This window comes from Rattus norvegicus, chromosome 7, assembly GCF_021556685.1.
Source record: "Rattus norvegicus strain SHRSP/BbbUtx chromosome 7, alternate assembly SHRSP_T2T, whole genome shotgun sequence".
Lineage (NCBI taxonomy): Eukaryota > Metazoa > Chordata > Mammalia > Rodentia > Muridae > Rattus > Rattus norvegicus.
Genome location: NC_141540.1, coordinates 122,546,698 through 122,570,511, shown reverse-complemented (window position 1 = coordinate 122,570,511; position 23,814 = coordinate 122,546,698). Strand labels below are relative to the sequence as shown.

General features: G+C 44.4%; 1 protein-coding gene, 1 non-coding gene and 1 pseudogene across 6 annotated transcripts in view; 2 read left to right on the top strand and 1 right to left on the bottom strand.

Moving 5' to 3' along the window:
• Positions 1-2,743: 2,743 nt before the first annotated feature.
• On the top strand, positions 2,744-2,817 carry Trnap-agg43 (transfer RNA proline (anticodon AGG) 43). Its single transcript has one exon. It is a non-coding gene; the product is annotated as a tRNA-Pro (tRNA).
• On the top strand, positions 8,477-8,851 carry Rpl37a-ps2 (ribosomal protein L37A, pseudogene 2; annotated as a pseudogene).
• The window catches only part of Xpnpep3 (X-prolyl aminopeptidase 3), a 52,575-nt gene continuing 39,768 nt past the window's right edge, over positions 11,008-23,814 (bottom strand). For 4 of the 5 annotated variants that reach the window (XM_087559072.1, XM_087559074.1, XM_087559073.1 and 1 more), the window contains 4 exons: positions 23,721-23,806; positions 20,139-20,316; positions 17,774-17,894; positions 11,008-15,950 (listed from right to left, as the gene is read on the bottom strand). In XM_087559072.1, coding sequence (XP_087415198.1) covers positions 15,784-15,950; positions 17,774-17,894; positions 20,139-20,316; positions 23,721-23,806 — 552 coding nt within the window. In that variant the 3' untranslated portion in view covers positions 11,008-15,783. 5 annotated transcript variants of the gene reach the window in all.

The window sequence follows — 23,814 nt, the reverse complement described above, 5'->3', positions numbered from 1 at the left end:
CCACCACAGTTTTAACTTGCACAAAGAAGACTTGCTACAGCCTGCAAGGAGTGTGTGTGTTGGCCCAAGTTCTACCTCCCACACTAAAATCGTCATTGATTTATGTGTCAATAGACTCCCTAAGGGATGCTAGAAACCCATAGTTAATTAAGATACTGAGGGCATAGTTATCCATTCTTCAACAACTATCTTGAGCATGCTACTTGGTCTTTTAATTTTTGTTTTACTATTATTGTTTATTATTATTATTTCTGAGACAGGGCCTCACTCTGTAGCCCAGGCTGTCCTTAAAATCTGAGCAATTGGGGCTAGAGAGATGGCTCAGCGGTTAAGAGCACCCAACTGCTCTTCCAGAGGTTATGAGTTCAATTCCCAGCGACCACATGGTGGCTCACAACCATCTGTAAAGAGATCCGATGCCCTCTTTTGGTGTATCTGAAGACAGCTACAGTGTTGTGTACTTATATATAATGAATAAATAAATGTTTAAAAAAAAAATCTGAGCAATTCTGTTACCTCCACCTCCCAGGTGCTGGGGGGGGGGGGTTAGAGGGAGGGAGCCAGCATGCTCAGCTACTCTGGTCCTGTTTTTGTTTTTTTTGTTTTTTGTTTTTTTTTTTCCGGAGCTGGGGACCGAACCCAGGGCCTTGCGCTTGCTAGGCAAGCGCTCTACCACTGAGCTAAATCCACAACCCTCTGGTCCTGTTTTAAAGAGGAAAGCCACAGTGAAGTAAGGAGACTCAGTAAGGAAATAAAACACAAATGGAGCCTCGGGTAGCAATACACACAAGATGATGAGATTGAGGGGAGGAGACAACAATACATATCTTGATTAATGCAAATACATCTGAAGAAAGGCATTGGGCAGATTTGTTATTGTGTGAACATTCTATAAAGTACTGAGGCAGACCTGGATGAGGTAGCTTGTTACACACCTAGGCTATGTGATTAGCTTCTCCTAGTTTCCAAACCTGCACACATTATTACTGTGCTGAATAAGCAAGCTTAACACAACAGTATTTGTAGATCTAAACGCAGCAAATATACGTTAGAAATCTGCTATGAAAATGCTGGCAATATAACTCAGTGGTACTGTACATAGGGCTCTGTGTTATATCCCCAGTACTGCATCAAACGGGGGTAAACCATGAAACCAGGTGGGACTGGAGAGATGGCTCAGTGGTTAGGAACGCTTGCTGCTTTTGCAGAAGACCCAGGTTTGGTTCCCAGTAGCCATGTGATGGCTCACGACTATCGGTAATTCCATTTCAGGGGATCCAATGCCCTCTTCCGGCCTCTGTGGACATGAAGGTGGCACACCCAGCTGGCCACATGGCACACATGCACACATGCAAGCCAAAGTTCATATGCATATGGTAAAAACAGGATCTTAAAAGAGAGAAACAGCTTTTCCTTTTCTTCTTCCAGGGACGGTGCTTAGGGACACTCAGAATGGTTCGACGTGGACATACCACCGTAGGATTTCCTCCAATACAGCCTCTAACAAAACTAGGCTGCCTTGAACCCCTGGCAACTGGATTGTTTTTACCTTTATACCAAGAAGGTTGGGAAAGAACCTAAATCTGCGTGTGCCCAGGCAGTCTTTGAGGGGTTCGTGCTGTGAGACCCAAAGTCCTTATGAGATTGTCTAAGACACAAAAAGCATGTCAGCAGGGACAATGGTGACTCCATGTGTGCCAGGTGTGTCCGTGACAGGGTCAAACAGGCTTTCTTTATTAAGGAGCAGAAAGTCGTGAAAAGTATTGAAGGCACAAGCACAAAGTCAGAAGGCAAAAGAAATATTCAGCTTCTTAAAAAAAGATTTATTTATTTTAGTTACATGAGTACACTGTAGCTGTCTTCAGACACACCAGAAGAGGGCATCGGATCCCATTACAGATGGTTGTGAGCCACCATGTGGTTGCTGGGAATTGTACTCAGGACCTCTGGAAGAGCAGTCAGTGCTCTCAACCACTGAGCCATTCTCTCCAGCCCCCTCAGCTTCTTTAAGAAGAAAAAAAATCAAGGCTTAGCTTATGGAAGAGAGAGGCCAGGAGGTAAAAGCATTTGTTGCCAAGTTCAGGGCCTGAGTTCAACCTCCAGGATGCACAAGGTGGAAGGAAAGAGCGGATTCCCGCACATTGTTCTCTGAGACCCACATTTGTGCTGAGGGACACATATGCTACAGGTCATTTCACACACACATAACACAGTGGAGGGCTGATGAAATGGTTCAGTGCCCTCTGTTACTCTACTGAGTTTGACTACTAGCACCCATGTTAAATAGCTCAAAACCACATGTAACTCTAGCTTGACAGATCTGACAGCCCTTTCTGGCTTCCAAGGGCACCCACATACACATGGCACACCCGTTGGCACACACCTTTATCCAGCCCTCAAGAGTCAGATGGTGGTGAATCACTATGAATCTACCACTTTTACAGAGTCCTAGGCCAGTTAGGGCTACTTAGCAAGATCGTCCGTCTCTCAAAAAAGAAACACGAAAAATAGAAATATCTCTTTAAATGAGTTAAGAAGGCACGACAGACATGTACAGGGGATTTTTCCTAAGACAGAGGTCAGATGAGTCAGTGCTGGGGTGATGAGTGACCTGAGTGTCACCTTTACTGAGAGTCTCAGTGCTACCGGGCTGTCTGACTGTTGTTTGTTTTTGAGGCAGAGTCTCAGGTATCCAAGGCTGGCCTGGAGCTCCTCTTATGGCGCTAAAACAGACCTTGAGGGGTTGGGGGTTTAGCTCAGTGGTAGAGCGCTTGCCTAGGAAGCACAAGGCCCTGGGTTCGATCCCCAGCTCCGAAAAAAAGAACCAAAAACAACAGACCTTGAATTCCTAACCCATGCTCTTCTACCTTCCTTGTGCTACAACTACAGGCCTGTGCCACTAGGGACTGTGTGTGCTAGAGACTGAACTCAGGCTCTGTGCACACTGAACAGCACTCTACCGATGCCCCCACGCTCTTCCAAAAACTTACCCGAACCAAAAAGATCTTTCTTTCTCTCTCTCTCTCTCTCTTTCTTTCTTTCTTTCTTTCTTTCTTTCTTCCTTCCTTCCTTCCTTCCTTCCTTCCTTCCTTCCTTTCTTTCTTTCTTTCTTTCTACTTATTTTTTTAAAAAAGGAAGGACATGATCGCTCCTAGGTGTGGCAGAGGAGACGGGTCGCTGTAAAGATTTATTTTATTTATATGAGCACACTGTAGCCATCTTCATGCACACCAGAAGAGGGCACCAGATCCCATTACACATGGTTGTGAGCCACCATGTGGTTGCTGGGAATTGAACTCAGGACCTCTGGAAGAGCAGACTGTGCTCTTAATCACTGAGTCATCTCTCCAGCCTCAAAAGGATCTTTAAAACTCATCCTTTTCAATCTCTGTCTGTAGTCTGAACCACCGCAGTCCTTGTCAGGAACTAGCCCGTTGATTATTACTTTTACTTTTAGGTTTATTTGATTATTAGGTTATTCCTTCCCCTACACACCCTTGTCCAGAGTTTTGTCCCCTACTGTACATTAACTAGGCTAGAGGCATCCTCACTTATGGGACCGAGCTTCATGCAGCCTGTCAGTGCCCTGTACTGCATGTAGCCCTGGCTGTCTGGAACTTGCTATGTAATCCAGAGTAGCTCACGAGAGATCTCTCTGCTTCTGTCTCCCAAGTGCTGGGATTAAAGAAGACTGGGTCTTGCTATGTAGCCTCTGCTGGCCTGGAATTCACCATCTTCCTGTCTCAGCCTAACTCACAGTGGGATTATAGGTATGCCCCACTGCTCCCAGCTTTAAAGTTTTAGTTTGTAAACTTCACGAGTAACAGGTTATAGAAATGTAAGGGGGGGAAACATTATTCATCAACCAGTCCTTAGCTCTGATAGAACTAGAATGGGATTGGGATGATGGGGATTATTCGTTTTAAGAGAGGGTCTCACTATGCAGCCCTACTCTCTATGTAGACCAAGATGTCCTCATCCTCAACCAATCAGGCAAGATACACTCAGCGATGCAATAGTGGTATACCTGTTCAGTGGTAACCAGCCATTCTTGTTTTTAGTTGGATGTGAGGCCTGTTACACAGGAGGGGATTCTTATAAGATCCTGCAAACTTAGTCAAAAGACTGTGGCTGGAGAGGCTACTAATCCAAGCAGGGACACGGCTTCTCTTTTGCTAAAATGGAGATCACGTACCTGTCACGTTGCCTTCTAACTATGTTTTTGTTTGGAGACTAGCACTGCTGTCAGCTTTGGTCAGAGAAGCTTCTTTTCCACAGAAGGTAGTAGTTCATGTTGGAACTTGTAACTGCTCAACGTGAAGACAATAAGTGGTTGCTGAATGTCCATCCCTAAATGGGATATCACTTCCTTTAAGACTCGGGGAATACTGGGTAAAGGGAGTGAAGAGATGGGAAGAGGCAGATGAAAGGGTGGAGTGCTGTGGAATGCTGTCTTCCAGCCATGACACCACTGAAGGCTCAGAGCTCTCATTCCCTACACAAGGCTTGCAGGAATTTGGGTTGGTCAACATTCCTATGGGAGAGACATTTCTTCTGTGATCTTGCCACTGGTTGCCCATGTTTCTGTAAACGATTCCGCGCCCATGTTTCTGTTAAGTAGCCCTTTCAAACTTTATTAGTACATACACAGACACCCTCTCTCACCCCCCAAAAAGAAACCATGGAAGTAGCTGGATTAGCTGGAAGATCAGTGAGATGAGGACGGAAGACAAATGAGTGTAATGGGTAGTGAGTCACGCTTCATTAATCCAGTAGAGATGGCTTAGCAGGCAGTGACACACTGGCTGCTCTTCCAGATACCAGGGTTCTATTCTCAGCACTCACATGGTGGCTTGTAACTGTCTGTAAATTCAGTTCTAGGGGCTCTTACACCCTCTTCTGGCCTCCTCGGGTATTGGCTATACAGGTGGTATACAGACATACATTCAGGCAAAACACCCAAATGCACCGTTTTAAAAAAGCTTATGCATGCATGAAAGTATCACGATAAAGCTTCTGTGTATAATTATGTTGTTCATATTATCACAGTAGATAATTAATATATGCTAATAAAAAACTTAAAAGAAGGGGTTGGGGATTTAGCTCAGTGGTAGAGCGCTTGCCTAGGAAGCGCAAGGCCCTGGGTTCGATCCTCAGCTCCAAAAAAAAGAACCAAAAAAAAAAAAAAAACTTAAAAGAAGACTGGAGAGATAGCTCAGATGGTTAAGAACACATGGTGGGTGTGGTAGCCCACAACCATAATTCTAGCACTGGGAGGCAGAGCAGAGGCAGGTGGATTTCTCTGAGTTCAAGGTCAGCCTGGTCTACATAGACAGTTCCAGAATACCGGGGCTATATATAGAGAGACCCTGTCTCAAAATAAAGTACTTTAAAAAAAGATGTTACACTGGGCATGGCGAATTATGTATGTAATTCAGCACTCAGGAAATTTCATGCCAGTCGAAACTACATAGCAATATCTGGTCTCAAAAAAAGAACAAAAATCAGAGAGTTTGTAAATGGTTACATTCATTTTCTGAGATGCGGTTAATATCAAACTTTAGCAAATACATCATGCTATTTTAAATTAGTTGAACATCTTTGCATAAAGATGGGAAGCAGAATTTTAAAAATAATTTTTATTATTTTCAAATCGTGTATGCACGAGTGGATGCGAGTGCAAGTGTCCTCTGAGGCTAGCAGCACCTGTTCCTCTGGAACAGGAGTGAGGCAGTTGTGAGCTGCCCAGAGTAGGTACTGGGAACCAAATCCAGGCCCGTTACAAAAGCAGTAAGAGCTCTTAAGGACTCAGCCATCTCTCCAGCCTCAGGATTAATAATTTATTTATTTATTTATTTATTTATTTATTTATTTATTTATTTATTTATTTATTTATTTTTTGGGCTGTGAACCATGCTTGAGCCATGTTTGCTTCTAACCGAAGCTCGGGGCTTTCACAGTTAGTATCCTTTGCCTAGAATTTATTTAGACAGGAGACAAAGTTTCAACTTTGCGTTTTGGGTTGCGCTGCTGTGCTGTGTGAAGGGCCGGCTTCTGAGCCGGCTGCCATCCAATTCCCGGTAAGTCCTCGTGGACCCCACTGTGTACAGCAGTCAGGGTGCAGCTTCCGGATGTGTTTGTTTGTCTTGTGTGCTTGGTTTTTCTTTTCTTTTCTTTTCTTTTCTTTTTTTTTTTCAGAGCTGGGGACCGAACCCAGGGCCTTGCTAGGGCCTTGCTCTTGCTAGGCAAGCGCTCTACCACTGAGCTAAATCCCCAACCCCGTGTGCTTGTTTTATTTTTTTATTTTTTTATTTTTTTATTTTTTTTTAAAATAATTTTAACAGATTTTTTTTTTTTTTTTTTGGTTCTTTTTTTCGGAGCTGGGGACCGAACCCAGGGCCTTGCGCTTCCTAGGTAAGCGTTCTACCACTGAGCTAAATCCCCAGCCCAAAATAATTTTTTTTTAGATTTATTTATTTATTTTGTATATGAGTACACTGTAGCTGTCTTCAGACACACCAGAAGAGGGCATTGGATTTCATTACAGATGGTTGTGAACCACCATGTGGTTGCTGGGATTTGAACTCAGGACCTCTGGAAGAGCAGTCAGTGCTCTTAACCACTGAGCCACCTCTCCAGCCCCATGCTTGGTTTTTTGAGGCAGGGTTTCACTCTCTGTTCCCTGGCTGTCCTGGAAGTCACAGAGATGCTCTTGCTTCTGCCTCCTAAGTGCTGGGATTAAAGGCCCCAGCGGCCGCCTGCTCAAAAGCACTGCTCCCTGCTTTTGTTTATCCTTCTTACAACCTTTTCTAGTGCTTGTAGACAGAATTCTTTTGTTTTAAGCACTACCTTCTTCCCTTTGGACTTTATCCTTTCCCCTCCTCAGTTCCTGCTCTAGCCATATTAGGAATTTTAGGGAAAGATTTCAGTTGAGGAACTAGAATAAAAATTCTGATTATCTTTCTAAGTGAATGAAAAAAAAAAAGGAAAGGACATGACTGCTCTTTGGTCTGGTGGAGCAGAAAGTTTATTGATAAAAGGGAGAGCACAGCCAGAGACAGAGACATCTGGGAGTAGGTCCAGAGCCGGCATGACCCTGAGCCAACGTGAGGAGAGGAGGGAGGGGAAGAGAGATGGGAGCAGGGAACCAAAAATGGCTGGATTGTATAGAGAAGAGGGGGCAGCCTGACTGACCCCTCGGCTGGAGAGTCGGGTAGAGGCGGGGTGGACCAACCATACCCTGTGCCAGTGTTAGATATGATACATAGGCACCTCGGCTCTTTGTCAGGGTTTGAGTCTTAACACTAAGGACATCCAATGGCGTTTGTTGAGACAGGGTTTCTCTGTGTAGTCCTGGCTGTCCTGGTACTCACTCTGTGGTACCAGAGATGAGCATGCTTCTGCCCTCGGAATGCTGGGATTCAAAGTGTGCACTGCCACCGCCTGTGCTCCTCCACCTTTCTGATGCTGAACTCCTGAAGCTGGACCTTTAAAGGGTGCAAGTTTATCTCCACTTTGAGCCACACCTGGGAGATGGGGGAAGCCGTCATTGGGTGCCAGGCATGAACATGGTACATACATGCAGGCAATACATACACACACACACACACCACACACACACACACACACACACACATATAAAATAAATCTTTAAAGATGTGCCACTATATTCAGAGTAAAGATTAATTTTTTAAAAAGAGACCTACTTAATACACACACACACACACACACACACTGTAGCTGTCTCCAGACACACCAGAAGAGGGCATCAAATCCCATAACAACAGATGGTTGTGGTTGTGGGAATTGAACTCAGGACCTCTGGAAGAGCAGTCAGTGTTCTTAACCGCTGAGCTATCTCTCCAGCCCCTGATTTTCTCTTTACCTCCCAAGAGGTGGGATTAGCCATGTGCCACTACACATGGTCAGTGGGAGTGGAATCTGTTGGGACCCCTGCTGTAGTTACTTGAGACAGCAACCACTCCTATTCACTGTACACTGTGGTCCTGACTGAGTAGTGAATCACTTAAGTAGAAAGACTGGTTCTAGGCATCTAGTGGCCCAGAAGATAACCAGCTTAGTGGCTGCCTACACTTAATGCATGTAGCATGCAAGGACCAGACAAGGAGCAATGAAACCTTTAACATCTGCAAAAACATACATGTGTACATGTAAGTAGCTGGAGAAATGGCTCAGCAGTTCCCAGAGTCTGCAAGGCAGACTCTAGTTTGAGGAGATCCAACACCCTCTGTGACACAAGACACACATGTACCTTACATGCAGGCAAAAATTCATATACATAGAATTAAAATAAATCTTGGTACTGGAGGAATAGCTCAGCAGTTAAGAGCACTGGCTGCTCTTTCAGAGGTCCTGATTTTAATTCCCAACAACCACATGGCATCTCCTACGGGATCCAATGCCGCCTTCTGGCATGCAGACAGAGTACAGATATATAGAAATAAAATGGCTTCCTCTTCAGGCTTGGGCTTTGGTTCCGGTGACATGGCTAAATGTAGAAAGGTCGGGATCGTTGGGAAATAAGGGACCCTCTGTGGTGCCTCCCTCTGGAAAATGGTGAAGAAAATTGAAATCAGCCAGCACGCCACGCACACTTGCTCCTTCTGTGGCAAGACCAAGATGGAGAGACGAGCCGTTGGAATCTGGCGCTGTGGTTCCTGCGTGAAAACGGTGGCCGGCGGGGCCTGGACCTACAATACCACTTCTGCAGTCACAGTGAAGTCTGCCATCAGAACTGACGGAACATGACGGAACTGAAGGACCAGTGGAAGCCCTACCTACCGTCTGAGACTTGCCTGGCCTGCTAATAAATGGGCTAATTTACAGAAAAAAAATACATAAAATTAATTAAAAAAAACTAAAAGCAATTCTTAAACACAGAAGGCCTATGAAGTAGAAACTTAGGGGTTCTCTGGAGAGTCCTTTGGACGGTGTTTTGCTGGGGCAAACACAAAGGAGACACAGGTGAAGGGTGTTCTGCTAAAGCAAGCACGTGAAGGGACATGTGATGAAGCATTCTTTGCTAACGACATGCGTGTATTGATCCGCCTTACATTGCATAGTTGAGCTACAGCTGTTGAGACTCCAGAGAGAAACACCCCAAAAAACTTCAAGGGTGTGCTGCGGTTTCCTGCCACCTCTTTGGACTCAGGCTGATTGGCAGGGTGATGTCAGCTGAGGCAGACGCACATCCCGAGACAAGACCTGAGGAGGACATGTGGTGTTTGGAGGGTCTAGGACTCAAGGGACAGTGATGGAGGCTGAGCTTGGTCTGCTTCTAGAGCCAGCTGAAATGCTTGTGGGTCTCAGGGCTTCACCGATTTTCACTTCCTCGACACAGCTGAGAATTTCTCCTGGTGTCCTTCCTACTGATTCCTGCAGAGGCTGAGGACTGGCTGGCTCCGGTAGGCAGTGTCACCGCTGCTGATTCGTGTTTGCTATCCGGACTCTACCAAACGGACTGCTGGTGTATCCGTGAAGTGTTTGCGAATGGATTGACCTGTGAGCTGAACTGCTGATTTCCAGACGACCCTTTCTAAACAAGTTCACTTCCCCTGTATCTTTTCCCCACTACCTCTGGTGTGTGGCAAGCTACAAGGGAGGTTGACGTGTATAAGAACCTTTATTACTAAATTTCTGTGAAATTTTGTTCGTACTTTCCTATTTTAATTTGCATAATGCATTCTCTCTATGAGTCCCATGTACTTAGCCCTAGGTCTGCCTAAGTTCACTCCACTGTGCCAGACACACATCTGTGTAGGGCATGGGCATGGGCATGGTGCCAAGCTGCAGTCGCAGCATTTGGAAAGCTGAGGTAGGGCCGTCTGAGGCTAGCATGGGACCCATGGTTGAAAATGTCTCAGAAAGAAAATGTCTTTTCTCGTGTCAGGATATGAAGAATATGAAAATATTATCATAAACTTCTAATAGAATGCCTCTGATTTATTTTAAAAATTCTGAGACAGGGTCTCTTTCTCTAGCATACAGTTCTGTCCTGGAACTTGTTATTTACATAGGCTGGCTTCAAACTCACAGAGATGCTCCTGTCTCTGCCTCCTATGTGGTTTTTTTTTTTTTTTAGATTGTGTATCTGTGTGCCCACAGAGGCCTGAGGTGTCAGGTTCCCCTGGCGCTGGAGGCACAGGCACTGTTGGCTATCTTACATGCTGTAGGGATCCACTGAGCCACCTCCAGCCTGAGTCGCAGGTCTTTAAAGATTTGAATATTCACGATTTTGCAAATTGATCCTACCTCCTCACAAGAATCCACTCCTCTGAGTTGTATAGGGCAGTGGTCTTTAAGTCATGAGGGTTTAGGCTTACAAGGCTCTTGTCCCTTCTCCAGAGGCAGGATCTTGTTAAGTAGTCCATATGGCCTGGAACTCAAAACTAGTGATCCTCCTGCCTCAGTTCTCCCCTAGCTGGGTTTGCAGCTGTGTGGTGCCATGCTAGGCCTGACGAGGACTGCCAGGAGCCCTATGAATCAGTTTTGAGGGTCAATCTTTTAATAGACTGGATCAAACCATTGTTTTCTCCTCCCTTTAGGCAATGGTCTTACTAGATTTACTGTCATCCTGCTGTACACCAGTTGTAAAGCAGAACGGTCTTACATTTCAATCTATAAACTTTACAGCTTTAGTCATTTTTTGTTGTTGACTGAAAGCAACTTATGGAAACATTTATTCTGGCTAACATTTCCAGACAAGGGTCCAAATGGTGGAGAAGGCAGGGTGGCAAGGAGCTGCTGCTTGGTCATGTTTGTCTACACACAGGAAACAGGGAGAGAACAGGAAGTGGGTTAGGGCTATAACCCTCACAGCCTGCTGCCAGATACACTTCCTTCAGCAAGGTTCCACCTCCTAAAGGTTCCATGACCTCCCCAACACCACCATAAGCTGGAGACAGAGTTCAAGTACACGAGCCTAGGGTGACAATTTTCATTTAAACCACCACACAGCTAAAATAAAAGACACACCATACCACTCTGTATTGTTTTATAGTATATTTTAAAAATGACAGTAACAAATGCATTCCTCTTATTTGGGAATGAGGTATCCATTTTCATTGAATGGTTTGCTTTCATTAAAAAGTAACAGCCTTTTGTCCAAACAGAACTTATATAATTGCACAAAAGTCATACTAAGCATTAAGAAATGTAGATCAAGATTGTAGTTTCTGGGTTTTGGTGGGCACATGCCCTGTGGGGCCTGAAGTCCAATGGTAACCCCAGATCCATACAATACTGATAGAACTCCTCAGTGGCCACAGAAAAAGCCCACTTCCCATGTGGATTCCGTTGCAGTGTTGCAAACATACATGATGACATCATCACCTTTTCTCCACCAGGAGAATCTGAAAACACTTCAGTTTAAAGATCTGCCAAGGTCTAAAACTTAATCTGCTCAATTTGGGGCTTTAGATGCTACTTCAGGAAATTAAGAATAAAAACATTAGCACTTCTGTGCCGGGTTCTTTATGACACCACTAGCTTGGGCATCCACTTAAATTTCTTTGTGTTTTTGAAACAGGGTCTTTCTAGGTAGTCCTGGTTGTCCTGGCACTTGTTATATGTGGACTAGGCTGGCCTTCAACTTAGAGATTGAGAGACCAAATCTTTTAAGTTCAGACTCCATTTTAGAGAACTTGATCTAAGTTTAAACTCAGGTAAACTAACAGGCTGGTTCCTAGCATTAGTTTCCAAGTTGCATCCCAACAAAACGTGAGCCTGGCCCAGTCTCTAGGCTAATCCCCAACAAGATCAGCATCTTCAGGTTTTTCCCCCAGCAAACCTGTACCCCCAGGTTACAAGCCCACTCCCTGCCTAACGACCACCAATGCAGAGAGAAGCAGAAATGAAGTTTATGATATGACTCGCAGCACCAGGCAATTATGTTAAAGGCCACAGTAGCTTTCCAATGAGATGCTTGCACACGTACTCCCTGCCTGCTGCTTACTATAAAGCCTTGACCCGATAGACACTCAGGGCTTCCCTACCACCAAAAACGGTCCTATGCAACGGTGTTGTGTGTGTGTGTGTGTGTGTGGTGGGTGGTGGGGTGGGCCTGAGCTATCTCAAACAGAATAAAGACCCTGCTATGAGTTGCATCAGATTGGCTCCTGTCTGTTTTTTGGGGCTCACTAACATTTCCCCGGTGCTACAAGACCTACCTGCCTCTGCCTTATGAGCACTGAGATTAGAGGCGTGTGCCACCACCTCCTGGCTTAGTAGGTGACACTTTGATCTCTTATCTTCTAGTCAGTGAGGGTAGACGGTTCAAACTTAGTCCCACTGTTGAGATGGCAGGGATTACTGGAACACTGCTAAAAACTTTCTACTTGCTGTCTCTTTATTACTATTATTTTCATTTTTGAATCAGGGTCTTAATCTGTAGCTCAGGCTAGTCGCAAACTCATAATGATCCTCCTGCTTCAGTCTTGCAAGTGCTATGGTTACAGGTGTGAACTACAGTGCCTGTGTGCAGTCTCTGTTATAGGAAACATGCACCAGATTCTGAAATAAGCTCATAAAACCATGTGACACAGGGTACCCAGATGGGGTACCCTATATTCAAATGGCTACATTAACGGTACAACGTCTCTAACCAATCCAGGGAAGAAAACTGAGCTGAGGATAAAGTTCAGAGGTACAGAGCTTACTTAGCATGTCTAAAGCATTCCTGTATTCAATTCCAACATCAGAAAAAACAGTTGCTGGCTGTGGTGGTGATGGTGGGGCACCCCCTTAATCTCAGCACTTGGGAGGCAGAGGCAGGTGGATTTCTTTGAGTATGAGAGCAGTCTGGTCTACAGAGTGAATTCCAGGAGAGACTATCAAACCAAACCAAACCAAACCAAACCCCAGATGGCAGGTTGACAGGTGAAAAGACTTCAAGAGGGAAGACCAGAGCACACGTGCACAAACACTGACTCTAGAAACATGGTGCACAGTGGTTATGCTGTGTGACTGCTTGGTCATGAGTCTTCCTGTACGGGCTGGTGCACCAATAATCCCAGCGAGGTCAGCCTGGCACACTGAGGCAGATGAGGCATCTCCATTGTTTTCTGGATGGTTTTAATAGTCAAACCGAAATGTCTGGATGCCAAGGTTAATCTGGGATTCAATGGGTAGCATGTTGGACCATGGACTAAATTCACCAGAATTCCATCAAAGTCACCCTAACCATCAGTAACATCTCCAGACCTTGACTGTAATGTAAGCAGAAGTCAGTTTCCTCTCCAACTGTGCTATACATAAAAGCAATGCAGACTTTCAGCTAGGAAGTCTGTAGTGAGAACTATAGATGACGACTTACAGAAAGAAAGGAAAGTCACTCCAAGGGAAGGCTGTTTGTACACAGAAGTCAGGTGGGTGAGAAGCCTGATAATGGATTTATTCTTCCTGCTTTAGAAAGTAGGTTAGGTCTGAGACCCAGATGGATGGCAGGCAGAAAGGACAGACTCTGGGTGGGCAGCCTCCACTGCAGCAGCCCTCAAGAGAGATGGATAAGGCTGGCCCTGTGGATGAGCAGAGGGCCATTTGTGTCCCAGTGCTTACCTCTCACACTACCATTGTTCCCTGCTGGTTTCTAGGTGTACTGTGAATTCTAAGATGTGCCAGCCACCCGCACTGCAGGGACTGCTTGCTAATCTTCTAGCTTGCACTTCCGTAACAGAAACATGGGAGGTGGGGGCAGATCCCACGAAACCCTTGAATTCATGTTGTAATAGTTGGCATGTTTTGTTTATCATGGGTCTACACATACTCAGATTTAAAAGAAGTTAACACACTAGCTCTTAGGGCTTCTCTCTATCATATAAGCTTATTTTATTTTTGAGACAAGATTTCTCTGTGTAGTCCTGACTGTTCTGGAACTCGATCTGAAGATCAGGCTGGCTTTGAACTCAGAGATCTGCCTGCTTCAAGTGCTAAAGGACTGGGCCCGGCTCATGCAAGCTTTTGAATCAACCATCTGTGTTAATCTCACCCTGACTTGCTCACCTTGCAATCTGGGCTGTACAACTGAAGCTGATGCTGTGTTTAGGGAAGGAACATGACTCTGCCTTGCCTTGCCATCCCTAGCATTAGAGCAGAGGTGGGCCATAAGGTACTCACAATTACAGAGTGCACTCCATAGGTGGGCCATAGGGTACTCACAACTGCTGAGTGCACTCCACATATTTAATTTTATTGGTAGTACAGGTGTCTGACACAAGCTTGTAGTACTTTTTGTTTTGTCTTAATTTTTACGTAGGGCCTCACCATATAGCCATGGATAGCTTATGGCTTGCTATGTAGACCAGGCTGGTCTGGGCTTTGACCTGATGACAAGATTCCTGACTCTGCACTCAGCATGCTGAGCTACAGGCACTAGCCCCCACGCCCACACTGAGTTCTCCACATGCCAGGGGAGACACCATAGGAGGTGGCAGAGAAGAAAAGAAGGGGAAATAGAGGCATCACACTGATTTTGACAATACATGGTTGCAAGTAGCTATGTGGATTAAGGACCTATAAAGAACTGAGTGGTGGAAGATAATGTTTTTAATCCCAACATTTAGAGAGGCAGAAGGAGACAGATCTCTGAGAGTTTGAGGCCAACCTGGTCAATAAATCGTGTTCCAGGATAGCCAGAGCTACAGAGAGAAACCTTGTTAAGAAACACACACGTGGGGCTGGGGATTTAGCTCAGTGGTAGAGCGCTTACCTAGGAAGCACAAGGCCCTGGGTTCGGTCCCCAGCTCCGAAAAAAAGAACCAAAAAAAAAAAAAAAAAAAAAAAGAAACGCACACGCACAGAGTAAACTGGCCATGGTACAGGAAGATCAATACTTTGAGGCCAGCAATATTTTTTCTTTTTTTTTCTACCACTGAGCTAAATCCCCAACCCCCCAGCAATATTTGTATAATGAGTTTGAGGCCAGCCTGGGCTACCTAAGATCCTGTCTCTCAAAGCACAGCAACTTATGAAGGACTTGAGGCACGTAGTGACAATGTTTCCTAAGAAAAGAATCTATGAAAGAGAGGAAGGTGGACATTTAAAAAAAAAAATCTCCTTTAAACTGAAGAAAACAGAGCTCAAGGTCTGGACATGTGGAGACACGTAGACACTTTTCTTTCTCTTTCATTTTCTTCCCTAGAAGAGCCTAGACACTTTCCAGGTCCTGGGCAATCAAACGGCAAGAAAGATCCAAGACTCTTGTTGGTGGGCTGTGCTGCTGTGCTGCTGTGCTGCTGTATTCTGGCTGAGACGCCTGTGCTCCCTGAGGCCCAAGAGATCCCAGTGGGTGTGGAGAACTTGGACCAGGAGGCGGAGGCCATGGCAAGTAAGTAAGACCACCGCAAACATTAACTGGTAGCCTTTAGCATAGGCTCAAACTTTGGTGAGAAGTTAAACATGCGGCTTCACACAAGCATGTTAGGAAGTTAAGTGGATCTCAGAAGTGCAGAAAGGGACGAAGAGAGTTTTCTGTTGAAATGTGTTAACCAGAATGCAGGGGTGCACATAACTGCACCCTTACTTTACAGTCACATGTTAAACTTTCTGGATCATTAACTTCTCAGAATTAACGTCACTACAGTCCTAGTAACAGATTATTCCAGAGTCCACGTTTCCAGATTTAAATCTACTTAATATGAAAATGTCCTCACTCATTGGCTGTGCAGTTCCCATGGAAGCTGTAGCTAATCCCCACAGAGACACTAATGACTCGAGTAGGCAAGGACGCCAGTCTTGAACCTGGGAGCACGTGTGCTACAGCTGTGGTCAGGAGGTCCTGCTGCAGATCTGCTCAATGTCATTCACCTCCTTGGGACAGTCTGCAGAAAGGATAAGAGGTGAGTCCTGAGTCACCACTACATCATCCTCAATCCGAACTCCGAGACCTCGAAACTTCTCTGGGGCATCTGTGTCACCCTCTGGGATATAAATGCCTGAGAACAGAGAGGAGGGCTGTGATCAGTAGCAGTAACCAGTGGATCAGAAGCAAGTTCACCTCTTACAATTTCCTCATCTGCGCCTCATGGCTCTTCACTGCGAGTCCCTCAGAGCTATGAGAACCAGATGAACTACTGCACACAGTAGAGCGGTGTACAGGAAGCTCAGCCAGGTGGCTCTCATTAGCTGGGATCCCGACTGCTGTGGCCATTTTGTTTAGTGGACTGCAGGCTGCACTCACTGCGATATACTAATCATGATTCTGTCATAGTCCAGTGCCTCAGGGGAGCCGTGATTTATAAAAGTGTTATATACAAAGGAACCAGCAGATTATATAAATGCATATCTTTCCTTGCCTAAAATCCTCTGCAGAACAGCTATTTAGCTAAAATAAAGTATAAAGTCAGCTATGACAGCATGCACCTGTACTTAGAAGGCTAAGGAGGGAGTATCAGTCTGGGCTAGATAATACCTTTAAGACCAGCTTAGAATAAACAGTTAAGTCCCAACTCAAGAAAACCCCAAAAATGAATTAGGAAGAAGATAAAGTACATTAAAACATATCTGTAAGATAGAGGTATTAGCCAAAGCTACAGAAACTGTCACTATAAAGTTCTTTTTCCCCTCAAATAAGCTATAAGAAAAAAGGTCTAAATATATGTATAAAACATTAATGGACTAGAGAGATGGCTGCGGAGTTAAGAGCACTGACTGTTCTTCCAGAGTACTGGGTTCAATTCCTAGTACCCACAACAAATTGTCTGTAACTCCAGTTCTACGGGATCCAACATTTTCCTCTGGCCTCCACAGACACTGGACACATAGTGCACAGACATTCACCAAGGCAGAACACCCATACACATAAAATAAAAATAAAGATTAAAAAGAAGATTAATGTGTGTTTGGAAAAGTCTAGACATCTAGGAACTTTTTGTAACAGTTTCATGTAGCTGAGGCTGGCTTTGAACTTTCAATCCTCTTTTGTACTGGGATTACAGGATGTACTACTATGTCTGGTTTCCAGACACTCTTCCTAAATCTCAAGTCAAACAGATTTCAGAACTTTGCACAGTAAAGAACCTCCAAATTAGCTGGTGATGGTAGCTCACAGCTTTAATCCTAGCACTCTGGAGGCAGAGGCAGGCAGATCTCTGAGTTGAGGCCAGCCTGGTCTACAGAGTGAGTTCAAGAAAAGCCAAAGTAACACAAAAAGACCCTGACTGGAAAACCCAAAACCAACAAAGCAAACCAAAGACCCTGTAAGCATCCTCAGATGCTCCCCAGTAAGAAGCCTGGCAACGGTAGCAGCCATTACTAACTGGAGCAGCATCCACTGCCACAGGGCACAAATGACTGACTGGTTCCTCACTGAGACATTTCTCAGTCATAACGCATCTAATTTTCAGACTTTGGGTTCTGTTCTCATAATGCAAGCAGTGTCATTTTTAATAGTCAACTGCTAACCACTTCGCTCCCACTGAGGTCACACTTCACTTTTCTACTCTGCCTAATAGGCACTCACTTGATAATTAACTGTCTGTGGGAGGACGGTGGGCAGTTCACTGTAGGTGGCCGGATGTTGCAACCCACCACTACTAACTGTGAGACTATCACGAGTTGGCTCTGGCAAAGGCAGGATTAAAAAAAGATTTATTTCTTAATATCGACTTACAGAAACTATTTGCCATCTGTTGTTTATCAGAGGAGTCAAATTAAACAAACTGTGATGTTAATAAGAAAGCTCTAGACAAACCTAAATATTTTATGTCACGTAAATAAAAATAAGCAATATATAGTCTGGGGTTAACCCATCCCTCACCTGGTTCAACCGTGATCACCATACCAGGCTGCAGAGGGAGTGAACGAGGCATGTCTGGAGTGTCATGGACATCCATCCCGAGGTAATGGCCCACGTGATGAGGACAGTATTTTCGAGCAGCCTGGAAAAGATAATCACCACAGAGTCATCAGGGCAATGAGCTCTTACAGGGACAACTGGCATGTATACAGTAGTCAGTGACATGTGATATTAACTGTCCGTTTCTACAATTTATGTTTAACCTATTCTTGGCTAATGCTTAAGAGACCCGACAAACTGCAACTTTTTGGAGTGTGTGGTGTGCCTGTGTGTGCATGTGTGCAGGCCCATGAGTGTGCCTGTGGAGGTAGAAGTCGATGGTGGGCGTCTTCCTCTACAGCTTCCCTTGATTCTTGATTGACTAGTTGGTTGGTTGCCGGTGTTCTCGTGTGGGTGTACACGCCTAACGTGTGTGTGGAGATGAGAGCACAACCTGTTCCTCCTCCCACCATGTAGGTTCTTGGGACTGAACTCAGGCCATCAGGCTTGGTGGCATGTGACTTTATACCCGGAACTATCGTGTCATCCACCCCCGACCCCTAAGCTGTTTTTTTAAAGACTTCTTGATGAGCTTGAAGCTCATTGGCTGGCTAATTAAGGTGAACAAGTCCCCAGAGGTTCCTTAGGTCTCTAGCTCCCAGTGCTGAGAACAGCTGCTGTGCTGTCTTCTCGTGTATCTATGTGTACTCTGTATCTACCTCGTGACCTCGGAGGCCTGAAGACGGTATCAGATTCCTTGGAACTGTAGTTACAGGTAGTTTTGAGCCTCTATGTGTGTGCTAGAAACCTGAGTCCTCTGGAAGAACAGCCAGTGCTCCCAAACTCTGGGGCCATCTATAGAGCCTCTACAGCTACCTTTGTATGTGGATACTAGGATCTGAACTCAGGTCCCCATGCTTGTTTGAGAAAGCACTCTACCCAGTGAGCCATGTCCATGCCTGGTGAACTGTTACTTCCTTAATGCACACTCACTATACTGTCTTCCATCCCATTGTCAAATGTAGTATTCACAGGCTAAGGAACTCCAGCAATAATCAACAAAAGGAAATCATTCTTGGGCCAAAGTATTGCTCCGTGGTATTTGCCTGCCATACACGAGGTCTTCTTCTTCTTCTTTTTTTTTTTTCTTTTTTTTCGGAGCTGGGAACCGAACCCAGGGCCTTCCGCTTGCCAGGCAAGCACTCTACCACTGAGCTAAATCCCCAACCCCCGAGGTCTTCTATTTGATTCCTAGCAAAGCGGGTGGGAGACTGCTTTTTTGGAGAAAGGAAGGACAGCAATGTTCTACTATCCTTACAGTTTATATGTTTTAAAAAGGAAGATATGAGCTGGAGAGATGGCTCAGCAGTTACGAGCACTGACTGCTCTTCCAGAGGTCCTGAGTTCAATTCCCAGCAACAGCTCACAACCATCTGTAATGGGATCAATGCTCTCTTCTGATGTGTCCGAAGACAGCGACAGTGTACCCACATAAATAATAAATAAATCTTAAAAAAAAAGAAAGAAGATACAAAATATGAACACACTCTTGGAATCCTAACTCTTGGTCTGTGGAGACAGGAGAATCAGGAGTTCAGAGTCATCCTCAGCTATTGAGTTCAAGGCATGTCTGGGTTGACAAGAGATCTTGCCCCACCATAAGTGAAATCAAAAAAGAAGATATGCTCATATACCTCTCTTGGGTAGCCTACCCTAGACGCCCTAAGTATCCCACGTCAAACTGTGGAGTAGGCGTGATTTTGTGTTTACTACTGTGGATAATCCTTTCAGTTAATTAAAACTCTGTTTGGCTTAGTTCAGGGAGTTTATAACTTCTTTTCTTTGCTAATAGGAGTCCTGGAAGTCTAAATGGGAAATGGAGGATGCCTAGGCTTGTGTGGCTCAGGGCCTGCAACTATAACGGATACCATTAATTTAGGTGCAGACGAAACCCATGAAAAAAGATAAGGCTCTTGGGCATTTTGCTTCATCTCGATAGTGTAACTGAACCAGTAAACATCCCCGCTGACCTCCAGAGTCCCCAGGAGAGGATTGGGAGTTACCCTTCTCTCCTGTTAGTGTTCTTACCCTGCCAGTACAGACTTCATCTTGTTTCTGAACACTGCACTGGCTCTATGGCAAGCAGTGAATCAGATTGTGCTGCCATCTTCTGGCAAAAATAAGTACTGACTCCCTTTGTTTTAATTCATGTTAAAGCTAAATCCATTTTACAAAGAACTGCAAGAGAGTGTCCAAGTCCAATAATTAGCTTTACTAAGCAGGGCAGAAATTGAGTAGCATGTTGTTGGCTGTTCTGAAGGGCAGGGGTGAAGAGGGAGGGAGGTACCTTGAAGGCGCTTTCCTTGCTGGTCTTTATGATCCCCAGATCCTTAAGCTTCTGTCCCATCAGTGTCAGCATCATGCTGTAGATGTTCTCCAAGCTTGTCCCAGGGGAGCACAGTGTCAAGCAAGCTTTTTGGATTTCTAGAACAGCTTCATAGAGCTCTGCCTGAGGTGCGGTGAATCTAAGCACAGGAAAAACCAAGGAATGTGAGCTATGTATCCAGTAGTTAGGCCTGGCATCAGTGTTTTACCAGCCAGCCATCTTGCTGGCCCTTCAATAGTTTCTTAAGGTAGAAGTTTAGATATTACTCATTTAAACATGTTTTTTCCTTTTAATTTCTTCCTGGTGCTGTGGTTTAAACCCAAAACCTTGTGTATACTAGGCAAGTACTTACCATTTTCCTTTCCAGTTTAAATATTTAAAGTTTATGAACTTTTCAATTGGGCATGGTGGTACAGGACCCAGTAATCCCAATACTCTGTAGGCTGAGGCAGGACTGTATCTTTGAGTCCAGCCTGGGCTATACAGTATGTTTACAATAGCTTGGGTTACTTAGTGAGATCCTGCATGAAAGAAAAGTCACACATTTTTGCTTCAGTTGTATTTCCCTAATAGCTACATATAGTATTTCTATTACTATTCCATTGGAAATACACTGTAATTTACTTCACTGATGCCTTTTTGTTACTTTGTCTTTTTTTTTTTTTTAACCCCAAGACAAGGTTTCTCTGGGTAGCCCAAGCTGTCCTGGAATTCACTATGTAGACCACAGCAGGCCTCCAACTCAGAGATCAACCTGTCTCTGCCTCCCGAGTGCTGGGATTAAAGGAGTGCATCACTAATGTCTGGCTGCTGGTGTTTCTTTGTACCATAAGTTATACAGAATGCAATTACTAGCCTCTGATAATTTTTTAATTAGAACCTCAGAGTGTAGCCGGGTTAGCCTTTTTTAAAAATTGTAGTCTGTGACGGAGGGGTAGGTGCAGTGAGTGCAGGGCCACCATTCTGCCCCTGGGCTTTAACTCCTCATCATCCCACTTCAGCTTCCTGAGTCTCGGGGTTATGGAAGCACATACTCATCTGTCTCATACTCAGGTTTCTAACTCTGTGTGCAGTGTGACCTGCTGAACAGGGTCCTCTAGAAGACAAGCAAGAGCTCTCAGTCACTGAGACACCTCTCTAGCTCTACTATTTGGAGATTTTAAAATATATTTTGTCAGTGGGCATGATGGCTCATGCCTTTAACTGTAGCAGTCCAGAGGCAGAGGTAGGTAGATTTCTGAGTTGGAAGCCAGCCTGGTCTACAAAGTAAGTTCTAGGAAAGCTGGGGCTACATAGAGAAACCCTGTCTTGAAAAACAGATTTAGGTCCTAGCAAACAAACAAGAAGTGTGGGGAAAATTCTTGAAGAAAAGGAGCTAGGGAAAGTTGTCCTGAACGCAATGTGTAGACTGGGCTGGCCTCAAACTCAGAGATCTACCTGCCTCTGCTCTGGAGTGCTGGGATTAAAGACACGTGCCATGGCCACCTAGCACAAAAGTCACTTTATCTTTTTTTTTTTTTAAAAGATTTATTTATTTATTATATATAAGTACACTGTAGCTGTCATGAGACACACCAAAGAGGGCATCAGATCCCATTACAGATGGTTGTGAGCCCCCATGTGTTTGCTAGGATTTGAACTCAGGTCCTCTGGAAGAACAGTCAGTGCTCTTAACCACTGAGCCATCTCTCCAGCCCCACAAAAGTCACTTTAAATAAAAACCCTTAAGCTCATGAAAAGAAAAAGATGGGGAAAGATATTACCATGAAAACATCAATCATAAAGAAGCTAAAATGATATTTTGGCTAAGATCATGTGTAGAAAATTGAGACAGCAACAGTAATACAGACAGACATCAGGACGAGTGCTGTCAGAAGTGAAGCAGAACACTGATGGTAACACCAGCAGTGATGAGAGCACAGAGTCCCAAAACGGCTGTAAAACACACAGAGCTAAACCGAAAAGACTAAAGAGAACTCAACGGCCACCACATGCAGTCAGTGTTTATAGTTTTGCTAATTTACAGGACAGTGTTCCTAGGGATCCTGAGATCTTCTGCCAACAATGTGCTGAGTACATCAGGCTATGTGTTCCTTTCAACACAAATGAACATTCTCCCTGGCTGTAAAACAGTCTCACTGGGTCTCGCCTGTGAAGTAGTGACTGACACACACACACACACACACACACACACACACACACACACACACACACACACACACTGCTTTACTTCTGACAACACTCTTGTCTTGATGTCTATTTTGTTTGTATTAATGTCATTCTTTTTGTTTTTATTTATTTGCTTGTTTTTAAAACTATATCAAAACTGAAAACTAGCCTGGCTTGTTGTGACGTGGCTGTGGTGTCCTAGTATGAAAGCAGTCAGCTCGAGCCCATCATGTTCTCTGCTGTCGTGTGCTGACTGAATTGACTTTACACTGCAAAGCACTGAGGTCTAGAAAGTGCCTGCTGGAGGGGACTGGCTGGAGAGGGCTCAGCTTTTCCAAAGAACCAGAGTTTAGTTCCTAGCACTCATGTAAGGTAGTTAAAACAAACAAACAAACAAACAAACAAACAAACAACCCCCCCAAAAAACCAAACCACCTAATATTATGTATATTTAAAACTAAATTAAAAAAAAACCCCAACCATTAAGTTTACCCACTCTCCTTATTTTAAGATTTACATGGGTGGAGAGGTGGCTTAGTGGTTGAGAGCACTGGCTGCTTTTCCAGAGGACCTGGTTTGATTCTCACTGCCCACAGGATGGCTCCAACTGTCTGTAACCCCAGTTTCAGGAGATCCAGTGCTCTTTTCTGGTCTCTGTAGGCTATACACATGTGGTGCCGATACATGCAGGCAAAACACCCATACACATAAATAAAAAATACATATGTAAAAAGAAAAGATTCAGAGCTTTTGCCTATAGTGGATACTCTCAAATACCTTAGAGTTGTTTTTAATATTTTGTTAACATTTTATAATCAATATCTTTGATGTGTTAACCCAATAAAGATATTTTATTACATCTTGAATAAAGTTTGGAATTAGAAGGAAAAAAGCAAAAAAGAAAACCACAACTTGGGGCACCAGAGGTGGCTCAGCAGTTAAGAGCACTGACTTCTTTTTTGAACATTCTGAGTTCAGTTTGCAGTAACCACATGGCAGCTCACAATAATAGAATCTGACGCCCTCTTCTGGTGTGTCTGAAGACGGCAACAATGTACTCAAGAATAAAATAAACAAATCTTAAGAGAGAGAGAGAGAGAGAGAGAGAGAGAGAGAGAGAGAGAGAGATATCACAACTACATACACCAAAACGAAGTGCATATGGTTCATGTGCTAAACCTTTCCCTGTGCCTTAACATGCTACGAAATGAACAAAACAGCTAACCCCTCCCAAACAAAACAAACATAACAGTAAAAGAGCTTTGCACCAACAGGAAACCTGACCTATAAAAGCCATTTGTTCCAGATCCATCCATACACCAACTCAAATCCCAAGATGCTAGATACACAGATGTCACTGTGTATAATCCCTACCTGCCATTGACGGGCCACGTCCTGGTAATGTCACTCACATAGCAGGAAGACTCACAACCTCCATCAAGAAGCACCATTTCACCATCCTGGAACG